Here is a 23,801-nt window from a genome sequence, read left to right on the forward strand (position 1 = left end):
CTGGCTAGTTTTTTGTATTTTTTAGTAGAGACGGGGTTTCACCGTGTTAGCCAGGATGGTCTCGATCTCCTGACCTCGTGATCCGCCCGTCTGGGCCTCCCAAAGTGCTGGGATTACAGGCTTGAGCCACCTTGCCGGGCCAATTTTTGTATTTCTTTAGTAGAGATGAGGTTTCACCATGTTGGTCAAGCTGGTCTTGAACTCCTGACCTCAGGTGATCCACCCACCTTAGCCTCTCAAAGTGCTGGGATTACAGGCATGAGCCACCACGTGCCTGGCCTAAAAGGTTTTCTTAAGGGTAATGTTGAAAGACTTGCCAAACATAATAGAAATCGTATCAAAACATATTAACCAGAAAAATAAGGCTCAGCAGCAGACTAAGGAAAATATACACAGTAAATATTATAGATGAAGCATAGATATTGTGTATTATCAATAAAAATATCCTAAAGGAACTAATACATAAGTATTTTAGTAGACATGATAGAAAGTCTTTAACTTTGTTTCCAAAAAGTGTAAATTAAAACGTTAGGAAGAGAAAGAGAAGTGTTAATATCTAATTCAGGTGCAAGTACAGTAAAACCAGTTCTAATATATTGCTAGAGTCCTTACAGGTTGGTATATAGCCCTTTTGTTAAGAATTTGGAAATATGTCCAAAATCCATAAAAATACTGATTTTAAGAATTTCCAACATAGGAAAAACTATATATATATCCCTTTATTACGCTTATTAGATTCACAAAAAGAGGCCACTGGCAAGTCTGCCCACAGGAAGAAAAGCGTGACCTGGGAGGCTGAGGCAAGAGGATTGCTTAAGCACCGGAGTTCAAGACCAGCCTGGGCAACATAGACCCTCATTCCCCTCACCCCCCAAAAAAGCAAACAAAAATGTGTCATTGAGTGTATTCAGTAGAGTATATTAGGTGCAGTGGCTCATACCTGTAGTCCCAGCACTTTGGAAGGCTGAGGCCTGTAGATTGTTTGAGGCCAGAAATGTAGCCTAGGAAACAATCCAAGACCCTGACTGTACAAAAAATAGAAAAAAAAAAATCGCTGGGTGTGTGCCTGTAGTCTCAGCTTCTAGGGAGACCGAGGCAGGAGAATTGCTTGAGTCTGGGAGTTTGAGGCTGTAGTAAGCTGTGATCATGCACTGCCCTCCACCCTCGGTGACAGGGCAAGACCCTGTGTCTAAAAAAGAATATATGGCCATTAAAAGTTACGATTATAAAAACTGTGTTGCTACATAGAAAACTGGTTCTAGTATGATGTTAAATGCAACTATAATGGCTACCATTTTTCAAGTGCCTAGTGGGTGCCAGATGATATAGCTGGGAATCTTTAACAACTCTAAAATGGAATTGCTAGCAGATGTTAAAACCAAGACACAAATTATGTACTTGTTTAAGATCACTGGACTAGAAAGTAGGTAAGCTAGAATTTGAATGTTGGTTTTTTTTGGCCTCAGACATGTAGTGCCAGAAAGAGGTGTCCGTGATACTTAAACTATGTAAAAGGGATAACAGAGGATGTGAAAAAAGTTGAGGAGAAAATACTCAAGCATGGTCATAGTTGCTAGGTTAAGGTGGTAGGATTATAGATGTGTTGTTTTGGTCCTTTCTATGTTTCCAAATTTATTACAACTATTATACTTGAGGAGAAAAGTACTAGAACCTTTATCATAGCAGTCTTAAATTCCACGACACTGTACAAACACAAGCTATTTTATTGGTGTGGAAAGGTAGTTGGGGCTGGGTGTGGTGGCTCAGGCCTGTAATCTCAGCACGTTGGGAGGCAGAGGTAAGTGGATCGCTTGAGTTCCAGACCAGCCCCGGCAACATTGCAAAACCCTATCTCTACAAACCACCCCCCCCCAAAAAAAAAGCTGGATATGGTGAAGTGCACCTGAGGCTGAGGCAGGGAGGACCACGTAAGCCCTCCCCAGCCTGAGCCTGGGAGGTTGGGGCTGCAGTGAGCTGTCGTTCACAGCTGCCACTGTACTCCAGGCTGGGTGACAGAGTGAAACCCTGTCTCAAAATCTCAAAAAAAAAAAAGAGAGAGAGAGAGAGAAAGGTAGTTGGTACTACAGTACCTGCAATAGGGAGTTGACATGATAGGAAAAAGCACCTATTCACTAAACTTATTCTTGCTCATGTCTCCTCAGTTTAGAAATATTTACTGAAACAGTGATTTTTAAAATATGTGTTTGCACGAAATATGGAAGCAAGGAAAAAGCTGTCCCTAATCCTGTCACCCTAAGAGAGGAAGTGTGTTGTTTTTTTTTTTACATAAATAAATGAATATATATATAGTTTGTTTGTTTAAGTAGAAATGGGGTTTTGCATGTTGCCAAGGCTGGTCTTGAACTCCTAAGCTCATGTGATCTGCTCACTTTGTCCTCCCAAAGGCCTAGGATTACAGGCGTGAGCCACCACACCTGGCTGGAGGTGTTTTCAAAATCTGTAAAATTATTTCCAGAAGTATTTCTGTCACTTTACACTTCACCTGTAGATGAATATCTGAGTTTTACCACAGCCTCATCTGTGTTGGTATTGTCAACAGAAATACTTAAATAGTAACTCTTCCTTAATTCCTAAGGGAAACAAAATTGAATGCAGAGTTTGAGAAAAAGAAACAGCATTGGAAAGCTGCACATGATAAAGCATACCTGTAGTTCTAGCTAGCTGGGAGGCTAAGGCAGAAGGATCAGTTGAGCCCAGGAATTCAGTCCAGTCTGGGCAAGATAGCAAGACCCCGTCTTTGGGAAAAAAAAGAGAGTAGGCCTTTGCCTGGACTTACATTACAGACCTAGAGCATTGTATAAATTTGTTTCAGGGATGAATATAAAAGTTTAAACTGGCCTAGCGTGGTAGCTCACGCCTGTAATCCCAGCACTTTGGGAGGCCGAGGCGGGTGGATCACCTGAGGTCAGGAGTTAGAGACCAGCCTGACAACATAGTGAAACCACGTCTCTACTAAAAATACAAAAATTAACTGGGCATGGTGGCAGGCGCCTATAATCCCAGCTACTCAGGAGGCTGAGACATGAGAATTGGTTGAACCCGGAAGGTGGAGGTTGCAGTGAGCTAAGATCATGCCACTACACTCCAGCCTGAGTGACGTGAGATTCCATCTCCAAAAAGTTAAAAAAATAATAAAATTTTTTTTTTTTTTTTTTTGAGACGGAGTCTCGCTCTGTCGCCCGGGCTGGAGTGCAGTGGCCGGATCTCAGCTCACTGCAAGGTCTGCCTCCCGGGTTCACGTCACTCTCCTGCCTCAGCCTCCCGAGTAGCTGGGACTACAGGTGCCCGCCACCTCGCCCGGCTAGTTTTTTGTATTTTTTAGTAGAGATGGGGTTTCACCGTGTTAGCCAGGATGGTCTCGATCTCCTGACCTCGTAATCCACCGTCTCGGCCTCCCAGAGTGCTGGGATTACAGGCTTGAGCCACTGCACCCGGCCAAAATAAAAGTTTAGACTATGTTCTTTAACATTAATGGATAAAATTTATTTTCTTTTTTCTTTCTTTTTTTTTCTTTTATTTCTTTTCTTCATAGTGAAGGGGTCTCATGATGTTGTCCAGGCTGGTCTCGAATGCCTGGGCTCAAGCTATCCTTCCCACCTTGGCCTCCTAAAGTGCTGAGATTTTGGACATGAACCACCATACCTGGCCAAAATCAATTTTAGAAAGTGTCTGTGCCTTTATAACAGAAAGAGGCACTCTGAGAGGAGATTACCACTGTTTATAAGCTTGGATTTGACTGAAAAGGATTGAGTCCTAGTTTGCCAGTGTCTCACATTTGGAAGTTAACAGATATTTTCAAGAGTCTGCATTCAAATAAAATACATGGAACCTGATTGGATCGTAGTTGAAAAAATGATGTTGTAATACTTTATCCAACTCTTGGAGCCATTTGAAAAATTGAATATGGACTGAATATTAGATGTTATGAGATTGTTTCATTTCCTAGTTATCATAATAATTTGTGCGTTTTTTTGTTTGTTTGTTTTTAAGATGGAGCTTCTCTGTTGTTGCCTAGGCTGGAGTGTAATGGCACGATCTCGGCTCACTGCAACCTCCATCTCCCAGGTTCAGGCAATTCTCCTGCCTCAGCCTCCTGAGTGGCTGGGACTACAGGCACCTGCCACCATGCCCGGCTAATTTTTGTATTTTTATTAGAGACGGGGTTTCACCATGTTGGCCAGGCTGATCTCGAACTCCCAGCCTTAGGTGATCCGCCCACCCTGGCCTCCCAAAGTGCTGGGATTACAGGCATGAGCCACTGCGCCCAATTTGTGGTTTTATAAGAAGATGTTCTTACTCTTAGGAGATGCATGCTTAGGAGATGCATCTTGGTGAAGAATCATAATGTTTGCATTTTACTTCACAAATGGTCCACCAAACATGCACACGTACATAGAGATAAAGCAAACATGGGAAAATACTATTAGTTGTTGAATAGAAGAGGCAGATGTGTATGTTCATTGTACTATGTCAACTTTTCTGTGTATTTGCAATTTTCTTAATAAAAGTTTAAGGAAAAGATAAACTTCTACATAGTGTATTACATGTATTTTTCTATTCTGGTTTCATTAGAATTCTGGGTTTCTTGAGAGTACTAGAATGATCAGTATAGTAAGGGTGAGAAGAAAGTTCAAACAGTTAATTTATAGAATGAGAGGAATAAGCTTTGGGGGTAGACTAAAAAAATGTTTAACAACGGTAACTGGTTGGACGGCTATTCTTTCTAGGCCAAGAAGTCTCACAGGAAAAGAAATACCAGTTTCTTTTTTTATTCAAAAAATTTTTTTTCTGGCTGGATGTGTGGCTCACACCTGGAATCCCAGCACTTTGGAAGGCTGAGGTGGGCAGATTGCTTGAGCTCAGGAGTTGGAGACCAGCCTGGGCAACATGGTAAAACCCCGTTTCTACAAAAAATACAAAAAATTAGCCAGGCATGGTGGCATGAGCCCGTAGTCCCAGCTACTCAGGTGGCTGAGGTGGGAGGATGGCTTGAGCCCCTGAAGCAGAAGTTGCAGTGAGCCAAGAGCACGCCACTGTACTCCAGCCTGTGTAAGAGAGCCAGACCCTGTCTAAAAAAAAAAAAAAAAAGTTGTTTTTGTAGAGGTGGGATCTTGATATATTACCCAGGCTGGTCTCAAACTCCTGACCTCAAGTGATCCTCCTGCCCTGGCCTTCTAAAATGTTGAGATTACAAGCATGGGCCACCACACCCGGCCAGAAGTGCCAGTTAATAATTTTTCTTTCTTCTTCAAACCAGCACAACAGATTTGTTTTGGACTGTAAAGACAAAGAGCCTGATGTACTGTTTGTGGGAGACTCCATGGTGCAGTTAATGCAGCAATATGAGGTAAAGGTGGAAGGGGTGAGCATGGTTCTTGGCTACTCATGTATAACCATTCATTACTAATAGACTTTCATTCTGAGCTGAGCTTATTTGTGCCTCTTAGAGAAGCCCTAATTGAGGTTATAAGAGAAATCAAAGCTACCTAAAGGGATTTTCTTTTCTTTCTTTTAACTTGGACATGTTCTGATCTGAAGCATTGTTTATAATGAAACTTCTTCTTTTACTCTGGTTTCTGAGAAGCTTAATGTTATATTTGTTTATATTTGCTCTAGTCAGATTGTCTGTTATTATTTGTAACTTAGTATTTCCCATTTGTATTTGCTGATAACGTATATATCCTAGTCATGATTCTTGTTTATATTTTGTCATTTTCCTATTTCATATATTTTTGTAGTAAGCTATTCCCAATCTTGTAGGGTTAGGCATTTTTCCATGGGAAATTTATTATTTTATTTATTTATTTATTTATTTTTTGAGACAGAGTCCCACTCCATTGCTGAGGCTGTAGTACAGTGGCACAACCTCAGGCTCAAGAGATTCTCATACCTCACCCCCCAAGTAGTTGGGATTATAGGCATGCGCCACCATGCCTGACTAATTTTTGTATTTTTAGTAGAGGCGGGGTTTCACTATGTTGGCCAGGCTGGTCTCGAACTCTTGGCCTCAAATGATCCATGTGTCTTGGCCTCCCAAAGTGCTAGGATTATAGGTGTGGGCCACCGTGCCCCACCCCAAGGGAAATTTAAAAGAAAAGATAGCTTTATTTTTTTTTTTTAGCTCTAGCACTCTAAATTTCTTCATCTCTTGTTTCCGCTTCACCCTGTTTGTATAGTTCAGTAAGTGGAAAGGAGAGTTTGTTGAGTTGACAGCTTAATTATTAATGTTGGTACCTTTTAGGGGGCATCAGATTGAGTTGTGACTCATTTATTGAGCTGAGACCTAAGGCTACATTAAGAACTGAGTTACACAGTGGTGTTTTCAACGTCCTTAAACAGTGAGTGTCACACCATTGCAGTGTTATCTTTGAATACAGGAAAAGGAAATTATTTCTAATGCCTTGCAACACATTGCAATTGAAAGATTCAACTTTCCCCTAGTTTTAGCTGCACTAAATCAAGTTTTTCTTTTTTTAGATATGGCGAGAGCTTTTTTCCCCACTTCATGCACTGAATTTTGGAATTGGGGGAGATACAACAAGACATGTTTTGTGGAGACTAAAGAATGGAGAACTGGAGAATATTAAGCCTAAGGTGAAATGAAAGTTACTTGTCAAATAATGTCATTAATCTTAAGTGTCTTTTGGATAGTTAAATAGTCTGAAACCGGTAGTAAAAAAAAAATTGCTTCTTTAAAGACCTATTTCACTATTTGTTTCATGCCTCTTTAAATGATACTGTCATTGCTTAAGAATATATCAAAATATATAATTAAGAAACTAGTGAATTGTTTGCCTATTGGGTTGTATTTGTAGTTGTTATAATTATCTTCTTAAATTGAAGGAGGAGATTTTTTTTTTGAGATGGAGTCTTGCTTTGTCGCCCAGGTTGAGTGCAGTGGTGCAATCTTGGCTCATTGCAACACCCGCCTCCTGGGTTCAAGCGATTCTCCTGCCTCAGTCTCCTGAGTAGCTGGGATTGCAGGCATCTGCCACTGTGTCCAGCTAATTTTTGTATTTTTAGTAGAGATGGGGTTTCACCATCTTGGCCAGGCTGGTCTTGAACTCATGACCTCATGATCCACCCGCTTTGACCTCCCAAAAGTGCTGGGATTACAGGCATGAGCCGCTGTGCCTGGCTGAAGGAAGAGATTTTATGCTAATGAGGTGTGCTATTCTGTGGAATGCATAGATCTTGGGCAGTATGAGGGGAAAACTGCTCAGAGGTGGGCCATGGGAGCAGGGCCATGATTAACTTCAGGAAGTAATTTTGGATCTGTTTAACCATATAAACAGGTCGGTAATCAAGGCCTGCCAAGTTCGTCTGAAGAAAATTAGAAGCAGATGTGAACAAATGAACATTTCTACCCAGTATCTTATATCATAAATACTCTGAGTTGGCACACACTATATAATCGTTTCAGCTCCCAAAAAAAGAATAAAAGCTGAGCCCTGACAAAACATGCTTTCATTGAAAGTTGTTTAAGACAGGTTCTCTCTGTTGCCCAAGCTAGAATGCAGTGGCATGATGATAGCTCACTGTAACCTCAAACTCCTGGACTCAGATGACCCTATGGCCTCAGCCTCCCAAATAGCTAGGACTGCAGGCATGTGCCACCGTGCTCAGCTAATTTTTAAATTTCTTTTTGTAGACAGGGTCTTTCTTGGTCTTGCTATGTTGCCTAGGCTGATGTCAAACTCCTGGCCTCAGATGATCCTCCTGCCCCAGCCTCCTAAAATACTGGGTTTATAGGCTTGAGCTACCATGCCAGACTGATTTTTTTTTGTTTTCTAAAGAGAAAAACTTGTTGGATGGGCGTGGTGGGTCATGTCTGTAATCCTAGAATTTTGGGAGGCCGAGGTGGGTGGATCACTTGAGGCCAGGAGTTCAAGACCACCCTGGCCAACGTGGTGAAATCCTGTCTCTGGTTTTAAAAAAAAAAAAGCCAAGTGTGATGTCATGCACCTGTAATCCTAGCGACTTAGGAGGCTGAGGCAGGAGAATCACTTGAACCCAGGAGATAGAGGTTGCAGTGAGCCAGGATCGCACCACTGCATTCCAGCCTGGGTGACAGAGCAAGACTCCGTTTCAAAAATAAATAAAGAGGCCGGTCGCGGTGGCTCACGCCTGTAATCCCAACACTTTGCGAGGTCGAGGCGGGCAGATCACCTGAGGTCGGGGGTTCGAAACCAGCCTGACCAACATGGAGAAGCCCTGTCTCTACTAGAAATACCAAAAAATTAGCCGGGCATGGTGGCCTATGCTTGTAATCCCAGCTACTCGGGAGGCTGAAGCAGGAGAATCGCTTGAACCCAGGAGGCGGAGGTTGCGGTGAGCTGAGATCAAGCCATTGCACTCCAGCCTGGGCAACAAAAGCAAAACTGTCTCAAAAAAAAAAAAAAATTTATTAAAATTCCTTCCAGCCTCCACCTCTGTGACTCTTTTCCTTGAGTGCATCTGTGTATTTATACCATGACAGGGTCTTGCCATGTCACCCAGGCTGGAGTGCAGTGGTGTGATCATGGCTCACTGCAGCCTTGAACTCCTGGGCTGAAGCAGTTTTCCTACCTCAGCGTCCCAAATCATTGAGATTATAGATGTGAGCCACTGCACCTTTCCAGGTTTTATTTTTATATAGTTAAATTTATTAATCTTTTTTTTTTTTTTTTTTGAGACGGAGTCTCGCTCTGTCGCCCAGGCTGGAGTGCCGTGGCCGGATCTCAGCTCACTGCAAGCTCTGCCTCCCGGGTTTACGCCATCCTCCTGCCTCAGCCTCCCGAGTAGCTGGGACTACAGGCGCCCGCCACCTCGCCTGGCTAGTTTTTTGTATTTTTTAGTAGAGACGGGGTTTCACCGTGTTCGCCAGGATGGTCTCGATCTCCTGACCTCGTGATCCACCCGTCTCGGCCTCCCAAAGTGCTGGGATTACAGGCTTGAGCCACCGCACCCGGCCTATTAATCTTTTTTGTATAATTTTTGGATTTTGAGAAATTAGCTCCCTGTTGCATGACATAATTCTCTCGTTTCCTCCTAGTACAATTTTACCACTTAAATATTATTCCACTTAGAGTTTATTCTGATATGAGGCATAAATCAGTGCATTAAGATGTCTGCCCTGGCTGAGTGTGGTGGCTCACATTTTTAATCCCAGCATTTTGGGAGTCCAAAGAAAGATGACTTGAGCCCGGAATTTAAGACCAGCCTGGGCAATGTAGCATGACCCTGCCTCTCTTAAAAGAAAATTTAGTAAGGTAGCTGCCCAGTTGAAGTTAGCCAGCACCATTTGAGAAGTTTATCTTTCCTTCTTTGCTTTTTGAAATAAGATTTTCGGCCAGGGGTGGTGGCTCACACCTATAATCCCAGCACTTGGGGAGGCCAAGGCGGGTGGATTACCTGAGGTCAGGAGTTCAAGACCAGCCTGGGCAACATGGTGAAACCCCAGTCTCTACTAAAAATACAGAAATTAGCTGGGCATGGCGGTGCATGCCTGTAGTCCCAGCTACTCGGGAGCCTGAGGCAGGAGAATCGCTTGAACGTGGGAGGCGGAGGTTGCAGTGAGCCAAAATGGTGCCACTGCACTCCAGTCTGGGTGATAGAGCGAGGCCCCATCTCAAAAAAAAAAAAAGAGAAGAAAAGAAAAAGAAGGTTTTCATCTAAATGGTGGTGGACATTCCTTTATTCCTGGGTATTTATCTCCTCCTCACCCCCTTTTTTTCTTTCTTCAATTGCAGGTCATTGTTGTCTGGGTAGGAACAAACAACCACGAAAATACAGCAGAAGAGGTAGCAGGTGGAATCGAGGCCATTGTACAACTTATCAACACAAGGCAGCCACAGGCCAAAATCATTGTATTGGTATGTAGTCTTTGGTGGGTAGAGAGTTTGATGTCTTTGGGTCAGCTGAGGAATCTTTTTAGAAATGTGATTGCTCGTGAATATTAGAGAACCTTGAGGTGGAAGCAGTTTATCATACTTTTGTTGACCTCTTCTCTAATGTATCTTACTGTCTTTCTGATATCATCATTCCCCATACCAGCTGTGGGGCCATCTTTTATCCATGCATCCTTGTTTGGAAGTATGGAAGCCATTTGGTGCCTCAGTACCCCCTTTTTTTTGGCCTCCATAATGTTTTGCAAATTTGCACATGAGATTTGTCTGAATCCTGAGTCTTTTTATTAGACCTATATTTGGATTATTTTGTAAGTGTCCTGTTCTACTGCTAATATGTTAAAGATGGTATATTAGACATTCTAATCTTCTCTAAAACATGAAAAATTTCATCAGCAAGAAAATGGATACTTTATAGTTGTACCCTGAACAGAAAGGTACTACCCTTTTGTAGAATTACAGCATTAACTCTTCATGGTCTCAAAGGTGAACAGCTGTCTGTTTCAGTATAAGTCTAGCTGTAGGCCGGGTGCAGTGACTCACACCTGTAATCCCAGCACTTTGGGAGGCCGAGGCGGGTGGGTCACAAGGTCAGGAGTTCAAGACCAGCCTGGCCAAGGTGGTGAAACTTCGTCTCTACTAAAAATACAAAAAAATTAGCTGGGCATGGTAGCATGTGCCTGTAATCCCAGCTATTCAGGAGGCTGAAGCAGAGAATGTCTTCCTTTTTTTTTGAGACGGAGTCTCAGTCTGTTGCCCAGGCTGGAGCGCAGTGGCGTGATCTCAGCTCACTGTAAGCTCCGCCTCCCGGGTTCACGCCATTTTCCTGCCTCAGCCTCCTGAGTAGCGGGGACTACAGGCACCCGCCACCCGCCACCTGCCACCACGCCTGGCTAATTTTTTGTATTTTTAGTAGAGATGGGGTTTCACCGTGTTAGCCGTGGTCTCAATCTCCTGACCTCGCGATCTACCTGCCTTGGCCTCCCACAGTGCTGGGATTACAGACATGGGCCACCGTGCCCGGCTGAAGCAGAGAATTTCTTAAACCCGGGAGGTGGAGGTTGCAGTGAGCCGAGATCGCACCACTCCACTCTTGCCTGGGCAACAGAGCAAAACTCCGTCTCAAAAAAAAAAAAAAGTCTAGCTGTAGATATTCTTAGTTCAGTTTGAAATATGTTTTAGCAAAATCTGATATAAATTTAGTTCTTTAGTGAGATGGTGTTAGGAAGATAGTCATTTATTCAAAAAACCTGTGGATCACTGTGTACAAGGCACTATCCTAGTTCTTGAGCATACAAAAATGAGTAAGACATAGTTTATGTCTCAAGAAGCTCACAGTCTAGTGTATGGAGACAGCAACACAGAGAATTATTATACTGTGTGCTGTTTAGAGTAAGGTGAAAAGGTGTTTAACAAAAGTTGACATTTACATTTAAAGACTTCATTGGTTTCCAGACAAATAGGGAAAGAAAGAAGGTATTATAGAAAAATAAAGAGAATTGAGCAAAGGCTTGTACATGTATATGTTTTTTGGGTGAGCAGAGGAGGCTGCATAAAGTTTGAGCCTGGGATGGTTAGGAGAAAGAGGCCACAACCAGCTCATGTAGGAATTTTTTTTTTTTTTTTTTTTTTTTTTTTTTTTAAATTTGAGATGGAGTCTCGCTCTATTGCCCAGGCTGGAGTGCAGTGACGCAATCTTAGCTCACTGCAACCTCCGCCTCCCGGGTTCAAGTGATTCTTCTGCCTCAAACTCCCAAGTAGCTGGAACTACAGGTATACGCCACCATGCCCGGCTAATTTCTATATTTTTAGTAGAGATGGGGTTTCACCATATTGGCAAGGCTGGTCTCGAACTCCTGACCTCATGATCTGCCCGCCTCAGCCTCCCAAAGTGTTGGGATTACAGGCGTGAGCCCCTGCGCCAGGCCAGGTCATGTAGGAATTTGTATGCTGTTGGGATGTTTGGATTTTATTCACAGTTGCTGGGGAGCCAGATCTTTTTTATTACAAGGCATGTCATTTACTTGTTGAGGTACTTACTTATACCTGCCTTACTCTGGAAAGGATTGTGTTGAGTCCACCTGTTAAGTATAGTGACTAGTACATAGTATTTGCTTAGGAAATATTTGTTGCTGAGTAATCCTTCCATATTCTTTGTTTTTAAATTGGATATGCAGAAATGTTAATTATGGTGTTATCCATAATACTAAAACATTGGAAATAACTTAAATAGTAGTGTCATGGAGATGGTTACATAAGTCATTGAATATGAGAGCAGTAATCACATTACAATTAAAAGGGCTGTGTGCAAACTTTATGGTGTATTTAAGTGAAAATGTGCATATTATCTCTAGAATTGCTTGGCTGGGCATGGTAATTCATGCCTAATCCTAGTATATATGCTGTTGGAAAAGGGCTACAGGGAGACAAAATTAAAACAGTTGTTCCAGGGTTATTCCAGGGTGAATGGCTCTGATTCATCAAGACAGCATTCATTCCACCTCTTTTTCTTATAGTATAATATGGTGTAGTTTCCATGTGGCATTAATAGATGATGTGTATCTATGAGCTGGATTATTCTGACAGCCAAATGGGGAACGGATTGAAGGGCAGACAGCATTGGAGGTGGGAAGACCAATCAGGAGATTTTATAGTAATTAGGATGATTGGAGATAAGTTCCTGAGCTGTAGCAGTGTATATAATCAGGATGGAGGAAAGAAAATGACATTTAGGATGCAAAAGTTGAGTGATTTAATGTTAAATAGATATATGGGATGAGAGACTTTGAGGTGTTGGAATGACCAGTTGGTAAAGAGGAAGAGCATAGTTTAATGAATTGTTTTTGGATCAGTTGGGAATGCCTCGGGAACATTTAAATTTGTTTCTGTGGCTGGAAGTTTAATATGTAGTTCTGAAGCTCTAGGAAGAGATCTGGCTAAAGTGTTTAGTGGGCCAAAGGACAGGTCCCTGAAGAATACCAACAATTAAGGGACAGAAGGGAACCCATGAAAATACTAAGAAGAAATGGTTAGCTTTCATTCAAACCAGTATTTTCCAGTGTTTCACAAATCAAAGGTATAGAAAGTGCCAAATGGAGATGTTATCTGAAGTTACAAATAATAAGTATAGAAAAATAAGTGAATCTTCTAATTTAATGTTTTCCGCTGTGCCCCAGGGTTTGTTACCTCGAGGTGAGAAACCCAATCCTTTGAGGCAAAAGAACGCCAAGGTGAACCAACTCCTCAAGGTTTCGCTGCCGAAGCTTGCCAACGTGCAGCTCCTGGATACCGACGGGGGTTTTGTGCACTCGGACGGTGCCATCTCCTGCCACGACATGTTTGATTTTCTGCATCTGACAGGAGGGGGCTATGCAAAGATCTGCAAACCCCTGCATGAACTGATCATGCAGTTGTTGGAGGAAACACCTGAGGAGAAACAAACCACCATTGCCTGACTGGCTCCCATCAGTGTTACTAGCATCTCAGCTTCCTCAGATCAGTTCTATCACTGGCACTACAGAATCCTTCTCTTTCTTAAGGCACTTTGCATTGTAGAATGTTCCTGGATGTTCATATCTAGTGTTTGAAGGGGAGGAGGGATTTAAACTGGTCCTGTACATAGAAGGTTTGTTTGACAGAGGAGAAAAATTAGCCAAGGAAGATTGTTGTTTAAATTCATTTGAAACCAGAAGGGGACTTTTTAGTTGTATGTGTAACACATTCATTGAATTATCACTGTTTTCCTAGGACAACATCAAGCCTAAATACTGAACAATATGAAGATTCTTTTCTTGGCCTTTCTGTGGATTATGTCATATATAATAATAATCAGAATCATCCTACTTGGCTTTAAAACATGTTTTCTCCAATTTTTTAAGGTTCATAATTTAGCCTTTTGTTTTTATGTTGCTTAGATTCTCATGTATACTGAATATTTTCTTAACATGTAGCATCAGGTTGAACATGCTTGTCATTCATATATGGAAGATGCTATAGTATAGAAGTGGGTTTGTTCTGCTTTCTTAATCTTTTCCATGCTTAGCAGTGAAAAACAGGTTTTGCCCCACTAGAGGGACTCTTTGGAGGGTATTATTTTTATGCTGCTGAATATCATGTCTATAACAGACCCGTGCATGCAGCCTTTCCTCCCTATTCCCCTTCATGTCCCCCTTTCCCCCTTCATTCCCCACCTCCTTTTTTTTTCTTTCTTTTTTTTTTTTTTTTTGGTCCTTGTTGACATTACAAGCTTTTAACACATTTTTGACCTAGGAACCCTGTTGCTGGAAGTATAGTCTCCAGCCAGTTACTGTCATGATAGTACTGCTATAAAACTCATTCTTGTGTGGTGTTCTGTGCTATAGAGTCTGTGTATTGCTATTCATATTCAGAGTTCTGGTTTTGTTTTTCCCTTAAAACCTGTTACAGCTTTTTGGGGGGTGAGGGGAATCAGAACTCTTGTTTCCCATTCCATAGCACCTGACATTATTTCAAGTTTTATAATATCTTAAGGTGTATATATTTTTTTTATTGGCTTAGTTGTTTTTTGTTTTGTTTTGTTTGAGATGGAGTTTCACTCTTGTTGCCCAGGCTGGGGTGCAGTGGTGCGATCTTGGCTCATTGCTGCCTCCACCTCCCGGGTTCAAATGATTCTCCTGCCTCAGCCTCCCGAGTAGCTGGGATTAAAGGTGCATGCCACCATGCCCAGCTAATTTTTGTATTTTTAGTAGACAGGATTTCGCCATGTTGACAAGGCTGGTCTCGAACTCCTGACCTCAGGGGATCTGCCCGCCTTAGCCTCCACAGTGCTGGGATTACAGGCGTGAGCCACTGCGCCTGGCCTTATTGGCTTAGTTTTTAAAGTATCGTCCAAAAATTTTGGGCCTTTCTCCGTGGGGAAACAAGTGAAGCTGCTCTTCAGCATAGACACTACCTTTATCCCACCATTTTAGTAAAAACTAGGTTTATTTCACTTCTAAGGTGTCTTATTAATGTACTTAATCTGAGAATTTGTTGACCTTAATGTTTGCTTGAGCTATATAAGAACTGCCATTAAAAAAATGGGATAGTAGATGGTTTTATCAGTATACCTATGGAATATATACAAACTGGATCTATAGATATGTTGAACTGGACCAGGTGGGTATTGAAGTAACCCATCAAAATACACTCTGCAGTGATTCTGCTTAATGTTCAAATTCAGTAACGTACTTGAAAGGCAAATTTCAGTGTTTTTGTATGTTGGAGGAGGGCTTACTGATTTGTGCTAAGACCCATTTCTGCTTGAGGGATAAAACTTGGGCTCATTTTTTTCTTGTGAAGTCTCTTTCTAGAAAATTGTTTTGTTTTGTTCTTTTTTAAAAATACATACTTTTTTGAATGTATCATGTCTTCATTAACAACAGAAAATCCACATGGTGTTTACTAAACTTGTTTACGATATTAAAAATTTCCTTTTTATTTTTAGTAGCCCAGGTTGAGTTTTTCACAAGAGTTTTTTTTCTTAGCTGAGGTATAGTTTTATAGGAAGAAGAATTAAGCCAGATTTTTGTGGGTGGAAAGACAGTTCTCTATCCAGGTCTTTTTTGTTTGTCAGAAGGTAGGAGTACAGTCCAAATAAATCCATTAGGTTACTCCTGCAGCATGCGCTTTTAGCTTCTTTCTTGACTGAGGATCACATATCCCTTTGTGAGCTGGCCCTCAGCTCCTTTGCTCATATGTACAAACCTCAGATGTTACTACATTTTATATCTACCAGAGCTATTCAAGCAATAGTATTTGAACCACTAGCCTTTTAAATAAAATTCTGCCCCGTTACTGATGTGCAGATATTGAGTTCACTTTCATTTTTTGCCAGATTTCTTTGCACTACTTTAGGTAAAAATAGTTAATCTATTTTTCTTTGACATCCCAGTTTGCGTCAGTGACAGAACTTACTGCTTGGTCTTTGTAGTTTTAAAAAAATCTATAAATTTAATGCACTGTCCAAGTGAAATGTCCTAGTTGTCATTGTGATTAAGGGGCCAACTTTCCAGGCAGCTAGCAGAGATACTATTCTCTTTTCCTCCCAGCAGATTTGTATTCCTTCGCCCACGCATTCCTGCTACACTAGATGGCAGCCAGTGATGGAACTATAAAGATGTCTGTGGTCATATCTGGAATGTGGCAGCTTGAAGATGTACTGCCAAGGGTGATCTAGGGCAGGTTGTCTTCCAGTCCATGTATTCTTGGTTGCTGTAGACAGTGCTCTGGCTACCACTCTGGGTCTACTTGAACTGTCAAGGGCATCTGCCTAAACCAGAATCTTTTGTCAGAAACCTTAATCCAACAAAACAAATCTTGAGTAGCTCATGCCCGGCTCTAAGGAATTTTGTCTCTTTGTTGAAAAAAAAAAAAAGTCCAACTTACTTTATTTTATTTTTTTAACCTAGTCACTGTTTACAGTTGTATGCTAAAGCCTGAAATATTGTCTGTGCTGTGGTGTATGAGCATTGCCAACTTTATATTTATTGCAGTGAAGAAGAAACTAAAAATATATGAAAATCAGGAGCATGTCTAAGCTCCTAAATCCGTGTGGGTGCATGTGGGAGAAGTGAGTTGGGGCCTCTTGAAAGGAGGCTTTTTGGAGAGGGGTCCCCCAGGCTTCTTGGTGTTCCTGCTTGGGGATCACTGCTGCTAGCTGACTGGACCTCCCCGTTGGAAGTTTGTGATTTTGCTTTGGCAAAGTTTCATTGACAAGTAGAACTCATTCTGTTTTAGTGTATATTTCAATATAAATGTAAACATTTTGCTCAAAGTTGCTGATGTCTTTCTGTCTCCTTTATCATAGTTCGGATTCTAATGAAAAAAAGGGATGGTTTTTCCCTGCCTTATAAGGAAATTGGATATTTAGATCATCCTGCTTCTTTACTGTGGAACTGAATGTACCAGGCTGACTCATCACTTGCCTTCTCGGGCATGTAGGATGGTAGGGTGGGATGAGTAGGTATAAGGACCCCTCAGAAAGCACAACTGCCATCCTTGAAGTCTACTCTTTTCCATTAGATTGGAATAGTTTTGCAGATAAGATTAGTCTGGATTGTAGGCTGTGGACCACCTCATCTGAACTGGGTGAGTGTCATCAGTCTTTATAATACAGTGTTACTGGTCAGGCATGGTGGCTCACGCCTGTAATCCCAGCTACTCTGGAGCCTGAGGCAAGAGAAATGCTTGAACGCAGGAGGTGGAGGTTACAGTGAGGCGAGATTGCGCCATTGAACCCCAGCCTGGGTGACAGAGTGAGACTCCGTCTCGGAAAAAAAAAAACAAAACATGGTGTTACTACAGCATAGAGGACATGAACCTTGAGCACAGACTCATTTATCACCCTTACCTCCCCAGGGTAAAACAGCTGCCTCCAAATACTCTTATTCAGAGATAATGAGACTAGAACAAGGGTCGGTTAACTGGTGCATCAGGACCTATCCTGATGACTAACACCAGCAACCACCAGGCCAGCAATAATTACAGTGAACTGGTATGCCAGTATGATGTTCCTTGGCAGCTAAAAGTTTCTGTGATCTTTGTATCATTCGCTTTATCACTCTTCACCTCAGTGGTATACTATTGGATTAAAATGATTTGCTTCTCTCTAGGAGGAAAAATTTGGAGATAAATTGAGACATTTTGTTTTTCTAGCTGCCCTTCCCGCTTCCCCCGTATCTCATCACACCAAGTTCCTCTCCACCCACACTCCTGGAGGCCTTTGTCAGCTGCTTGCAGGCCACACAGCAGCAGTGAAAGCAGCCTGGATCTTGAGGCTTTGCTTTACTGTATCTGGATTACCCCATGTGAACCTCTTAAATGGCCCAGAACAAGTGGAAGAGGTAGTGATATGGAACAAAGAAAAAGCTCCCTCACCAGCATCTGTACTTGGCAAAACTGGAGAAACCAACATGAGAATCCATCCCCTACTTTATTTTCCAGCCATGGCAGAGATGAAATCTTAACCCACTGACGTGTTTTTACATAGCCACAAAGTAAAGATCTGCAATGTTTTGCTAAACGTACAATCTTTGGCTGTGGTCTGATGTTATGCTATGCCTTTTGCCTATTTGCTGGGTCATTCTGGCTTAATTCATGTATCACATATGTATGTGTATATATATATGTGAATTTTACACCCTGGTCAAGCTTTGGCAGCACGCTTATAGTGGATTCATAACACACCAGTGTACTGCAGCTTGCTTGTCAACCACTGACTTAAAAGATCAAGTTCAAGCCGTTAAATGTAACATCTAACACTCTCCATGACCTGGCCTCTTTAATTTGTAACCTTCTACCCTTTACTTTGAACTTTTCTGCCAAGAGCACCAAACCTACCTGTATGTTTTTGCCCGTAGTGGGGAGCCCCCTGTCTGGAATATGCTCTTACTCCTTTGCTGGTCTAGCTCCTACTCTATTTTTATTTTTTGGAAACAGAGGCTCACTTTGTTGCCCAGGCTGGGGTGCAGTGGTGCAATCTTAGTTTGCTGTAACCTCTGCCTCCCGGGTTCAAGCAGTTCTTGTGCCTCAGCCTACTGAGTAGCTGGAATTACAGGTGTGCACCACCACACCTGGCTAGATTTTGTATTTTTAGTAGAGACAGGGTTTCGCAATGTTTACCAGGCTGGTCTCGAACTCCTGGCTTCAGACGATTGGCCTGCCTTAGCCTCCCAAAGTTCTGGGATAACAGGTGAAGTAACAGCAGCCCGGCCGCCTGTCTTCTGATTTCTAAGCCAAAGACCCAAGCTTTCTTGAAATAAGAGAGCTGGCTCATTTTTATCAGTGATCTTTGGAGGCAGAGATTTGAGACGATCAATTATTTATCTGCTTGTTTTCTGCAACCTGATGACCAGCTTTGTTTCCTGGAAAGCTCTGATGTTGGTTTCATCACGTGGCCAGAGGGAGCCAGATGCAGGGCCTGAGTATGTCGCAGATATTTCCCAGTGTGAATGGTGAAAGCCCAGTTCTAGGAAATGGAAAGTGGCTGATCTATCTCTAGGAGAAAGTACTGCCCTCTTGGTCAGAGCTTCTCTCCTTCATCTCCCTTCCTGTTCTTTAGACAATAGGATGGTGAATGCAGGGTAGCTTAGCTCCACTGTGAGTACTTAGGACAGTAGAGACCAAGTCCAGACAAGGCTTCCAAAAGCTCAGAAAGCTTAAGTGGTTTGCCTGAAGCACACAATGCAAGGATTTAACTGTAGAACTCTTTCCTTTTTTGTTTTTTTAATGGATGAGAGGTTTTTATGCTGCCCAGGTTGGCCTCAATTTTGTAGCCTCGCCTCCTTACACGTCAGGACAACCACCGCGGCTCCCAGCAACTGTAGAACTTTTTGACATCAAAGTCCTTGCTTTTTCCATAGTACCGTGAAGCCATGTGACAGGTTTGAGACTTTCCTCAGTACGGCAGATTAAATCCTGTGTCTTTAACTGATTTCTCACTGTAACGTGCCATCCAGTCTTCGCAGTCCTTGTAGGAAGAGAGAGAGCCAGACACAAGGGCAGCCCTGGGAAAGAACAGAACGTGTATGATGGAAAGAAGTGCTGAACTGTTCTTGCTGCTGGAGCTGCTTATGTCTGGGACAATTCTTTCTAAGCACCAAATGAAAAAACAGCCCTTTTTATAATCACGGTGAAAACAGCTTCAGGTCCGTTTCCTTCAGAGGGGTTGGTTTGGAATCCTTTTTTTCTGGGTTAAAGTTATACCATTACTTGATTCTAAAATCTGTTTTGATTCTGTCTCCCACCAATAGGCATGACTACTCCCTACCTCCCAGGTTCCTAAATAACTTGATTGGATTCAGCTAATCCATTTACTGTGATTCTTACGAAATCCTGCTCCGAGTGCAGTCTTCAGGTCTTTTCTTTCTTTTTTTTCTTTTTTTTGAGATAGTTTCACTCTTGTTGCCCAGGCTGGAGTGCAATGGCCTGTAGTCTCTGCTCACTGCAACCTCCGCCTCCCGGGTTCAAGTGATTCTCCTGCCTCAGCCTCCCGTGTAGCTGGGATTACAGGCACCTGCCACCACGCCCAAGTAATTTTGTGTTTTTATCAGAGACCGGGGTTTCGCCATGTCAGCCAGGCTGATCTCGAACTCCTGACCTCAGGTGATCCACCAGCCTTGGCCTCCCAAAGTGCTGGGGTTACAGGCGTGAGTCACCGCGCCTGGCCTTTTTTTTTTTTTTTTTAATGGCGTTTCGCTCTCGTTGCCCAGGTGTGCAATGGCGCGATCTCAGCTCACCACAACCTCTGCCTCCCGGGTTCAAGCGATTCTCCTGCCTCAGCCTCCCAAGTAGCTAGGATTACAGGCATGCACCACCATTCCCGGCTAATTTTGTATTTTTAGTAGAGATGAGGTTTCTTCATGTTGGCCAGGCTGGTCTTGAACTCCTGACCTTGGGTGATCCAACCGCCTTGGCCTCCCAAAGTGCTGGGATTACAAGCATAAGCCACCGCACCGGGCTATCTTCAGGTCATTTTAACAATACCCCTGAGCCACCTGAAGCTTCCTCCCTGTCTTCTCACCCCAAACTTCATAAATCCCCTGTGACTTAAAATGGAGCTGGACTCATGGGTCCAGCAACCTCCTCAGCTGTATGTTGAATGGTCCCATTTCTTTGGTCCATTCAACACTCAGGAAGGGTGGTCCACAGGGAAATAGAAGTCATCGGAGCCTTTTGGCCCCACCCTGACCACTTGAGGGCCAGGGTTAGGATTGAGCTCTTTGTATACTATGCCAGGGAATGCGGTAGCTGGACCTGTGCACAAGACCAAGATCACATCCCTGAGGCCCCGACATCTCCCCTGTGTGCTCACAAGTCTGACTTTGAGACCCACCATTGCCCTTTTTTGCTGACTGCTGCAGCCAACAAAAAGGCATTCTCTCCCAGTGGACAGACCTCAGAAAGGACCTATTCATAAGTGAGTTGTGCTGTTCCCTCCCTGGCAGGGTGGGGCAGAGGGACTGAGGAAAGTTCTGCAGACCTGGGAACAGCAAGAAAATCTGCGGTTGCTGCCCTCCCACTCTGTAGACCCAGGGTCCTGACAATTCAAAGGTTAAGTCTTGAGACCTTGCAAAAGGGAAGGATCCCTTCAGAGTTTGCTTGGATGGATTTCTCTCCAGATATTGCCAGGGGAAAGGGAGCATACAGAAATAGTGATAGTCCACAGTTGTTTGGTTCCAGAGCAGTGGTTCTCAAACTTCATTGTGCATAGCAAGCTCCTGGAGTGCCCCGTTAAATTGCAGATTTCTGGGCTTCACCTCCCAAGATGAATTAAGTGTGAAGTAGGACTCCAGATGTGCATTTAAAACAGGCCTAGGGTCACATCTTGCCCCAAAGTTACGAGGCCAACTTGGAGTAGTGGTGCCCACCTGTAATCCCAGCTACTCAGGAGGCTGAGGCTGGTCGCTTGAAGCCAAGAGTTCAAGACCAGCCTGGGCAATGTATCAGGAGTGTTTCTTAATGTTTCAGATTATTTACTGGCAAGATGAGCAGGATTACTATGAAAGAAAAGTCCAGATGGACTGTGGAAATCCTACACTGATTCTCCAAACTTGGCAGCTGAATGTATGGAGGGCTCATGATGAAGAAACCTCTTGTCATCCTGAGGATTCTCTGATCCGTATTCGCCTAGATGTGCTGGAAATGGTAGTGGACCAAGGTGCAAACTTGGTCTAGTGAGGTACTAATGGGTTGAAGTTTTTCTGAGCGTCACTTTCCTCATTTGTATAATGAGGGGTTTGCCAAGGAAACCCCTAAGGTTGTCTTCCAGCTGACTTTCCAATTGGTGAACCCTTTTCCAAAGGGTTCCCAAAAGGAACTTTCCAAAGGGTTCACTTTCAAACCTTCCAAAGGGTTCAACTTTGCTTTTCCAAAGGGTTCACCAATTGCTGCAACTTGCTTCTGGTCTTCATCCTCAAGTATGCTGTGCTTGGACAGAGGCCAAAACTAATTCCCCCACTCACCATTTGCCCAGCATAACTACAACAGTACCTGGCGCATAGTGGATGCTTATTAAATATTTACTGCAGGAATGAGTAAATATAACTAACTTGGTCATAAGGTAAAATAGTCTTCATTGGAACAAGGCTCCAGATAGTTGGGCAGGGCTGGGAGCTGAGACTGCTGCAATCCTGCCAGCTGAGAGAACTCTGACAAGGCACTGATCTGGGTGGCTTTATTAGGATGTCTGACAGCTTCAGAGATGGCCACATTTCTTTTCCTTTAAACATGTCTAATTTGGCCGGGCACGGTGGCTCACCCCTGTAATCCCAGCACTTTGGGAAGCCGAGGTGGGTAGATCACCTGAGGTCAGGAGTTTGAGATCAGCCTGACCAATATGGTGAAACCCCGTCTTTACTAAAAATGCAAAAAATTAGCAGGGTGTGGTGGTGGGTGCCTGTAGTCCCAGCTACGTGGGAGGCTGAGGCAGGAGAATCGCTTGAACTCAGGAGGCGGAGGTTGCAGTGAGCTGAGATCACACCACTGTACTTCAGCCTGGGCGACAGAGCGAGACTCCATCTCAAAAAAAAAAAAAAAAAAAAATTTTAATTTGTCTTATACATGCAATATATGTGGCCGGGCACGGTGACTCATGCCTGCAATCCCACCACTTTTGGGAGACCGAGGTGGGTGGATCACCTGAGGTCAGGAGTTTGAGAGCAGCCTGGCCAATATGGCGAAACCCCATCTCTACCAAAACCAGAAATTAGCTGGGTGTGGTGGCACATGCGTGTAATCCGAGCCACTCGGGAGACTGAGGCAGGAGAATTGCTTGAACCCAGGAGGCAGAGGTTGCAAGGAGCTGAGATTGTGCCACTGCACTTCAACCTGGGTGACAGAGCGAGACCCTGTCCCCCACCCGCAAAAAAAAGCAATATATGTACATTGTAGAACACTTGTAAATTTTTTTAAATATAAAAAATTTAAGAACCACTCACAATCCATTAGTTTTTATTTTTTGGTACTATTCTATATTTTTAGAGTTAAAGGAAAATGATATACAATATGTTATTTTTTAAATTGTAGTTCAAAGGTAACTTGCTAAATTTTATTTTTAAATTTTGCCCTGCTTTCTGGAGACATTGATAAATTTTTAGTACAATTTTTTTTCTATTTTTCTATGCATGTCTATATGTATTTGGAATATATACTCTTTTATTTATTTTTGAGACGGAGTCTCTCTGTCGCAGCCAAGGCTGGAGTGCAGTGGCACAATCTCAGCTCACTGCAACCTCTGCCTCCTAGAGTTAAGTGATTCTCCTGCCTCAGCCGCCCCAGTAGCTGGGATTACAGGCACGCGCCACCACGCCCCGCTAATTTTGTATTTTTATAGTAGAGATAGGGTTCACCATGTTGACCATGGCTGGTCTCGAACTCCTGACCTCAAGTGATCTACTCGTCTTGGCCTCCCAAAGTGTTGGGATTACACGCATGAGCCACGGCACCTGGCCCTATATACTATTTAGTGTCATATCTGAATTCTCTGCTTACATGTCCTTTGAAGTCTTAAGCATCATTTTTGATGCCTTCATGATAGTGCATTTAACCAATCCCTCGTTATGGATTCCAAGTTGTTTCCTTTTTGCTTTATATTATAAATATCACAGTGATAAGCGTAGCTGCCCACGTATTTTTATCTGTGCTTCCTATTTCCTTAGGATAGAGTCCAGAAGTGGAATTACTGGATCAAAGGGTATAAAGCTCTCTAAGTTTCTTGAAACAGTGCCAAAATATTTTGTAGAAAAGTTGTCACCATTTTACACTGAAGGTCAGTATCTTTCAATGAGCTTTGTAACTGCCCCTGAGAGAAGAGGGGAAACAGCCCCAGCCCAGCAAGCTTGGGAAGCTCGGACGGCCGTCCCTGCAGCTGTGTGG

At 43.0% G+C, this 23,801-nt stretch overlaps 1 protein-coding gene across 3 annotated transcripts in view; it reads left to right on the forward strand.

Annotated features, from left to right (window-relative positions):
- PAFAH1B2 (platelet-activating factor acetylhydrolase 1b, catalytic subunit 2 (30kDa)) overlaps window positions 1–23,709 on the forward strand; it is a 47,544-nt gene extending 23,835 nt beyond the window's left edge. For 2 of the 3 annotated variants that reach the window (XM_011981898.1, XM_011981915.1), the window contains 4 exons: window positions 5,279–5,368; window positions 6,499–6,615; window positions 9,753–9,875; window positions 13,085–16,701. In XM_011981898.1, the coding sequence (XP_011837288.1) occupies window positions 5,279–5,368; window positions 6,499–6,615; window positions 9,753–9,875; window positions 13,085–13,363 (609 nt within the window). In that variant the 3' untranslated portion in view covers window positions 13,364–16,701. Of the gene's footprint in view, window positions 1–5,278; window positions 5,369–6,498; window positions 6,616–9,752; window positions 9,876–13,084; window positions 16,702–21,395; window positions 21,607–23,584 lie in introns of those variants that run through there. The other variant, XM_011981908.1, reaches the window with a different exon arrangement.
- Window positions 23,710–23,801: the final 92 nt, after the last annotated feature.

Source organism: Mandrillus leucophaeus, unplaced genomic scaffold, assembly GCF_000951045.1.
Source record: "Mandrillus leucophaeus isolate KB7577 unplaced genomic scaffold, Mleu.le_1.0 Scaffold1052, whole genome shotgun sequence".
Taxonomy (NCBI): domain Eukaryota; kingdom Metazoa; phylum Chordata; class Mammalia; order Primates; family Cercopithecidae; genus Mandrillus; species Mandrillus leucophaeus.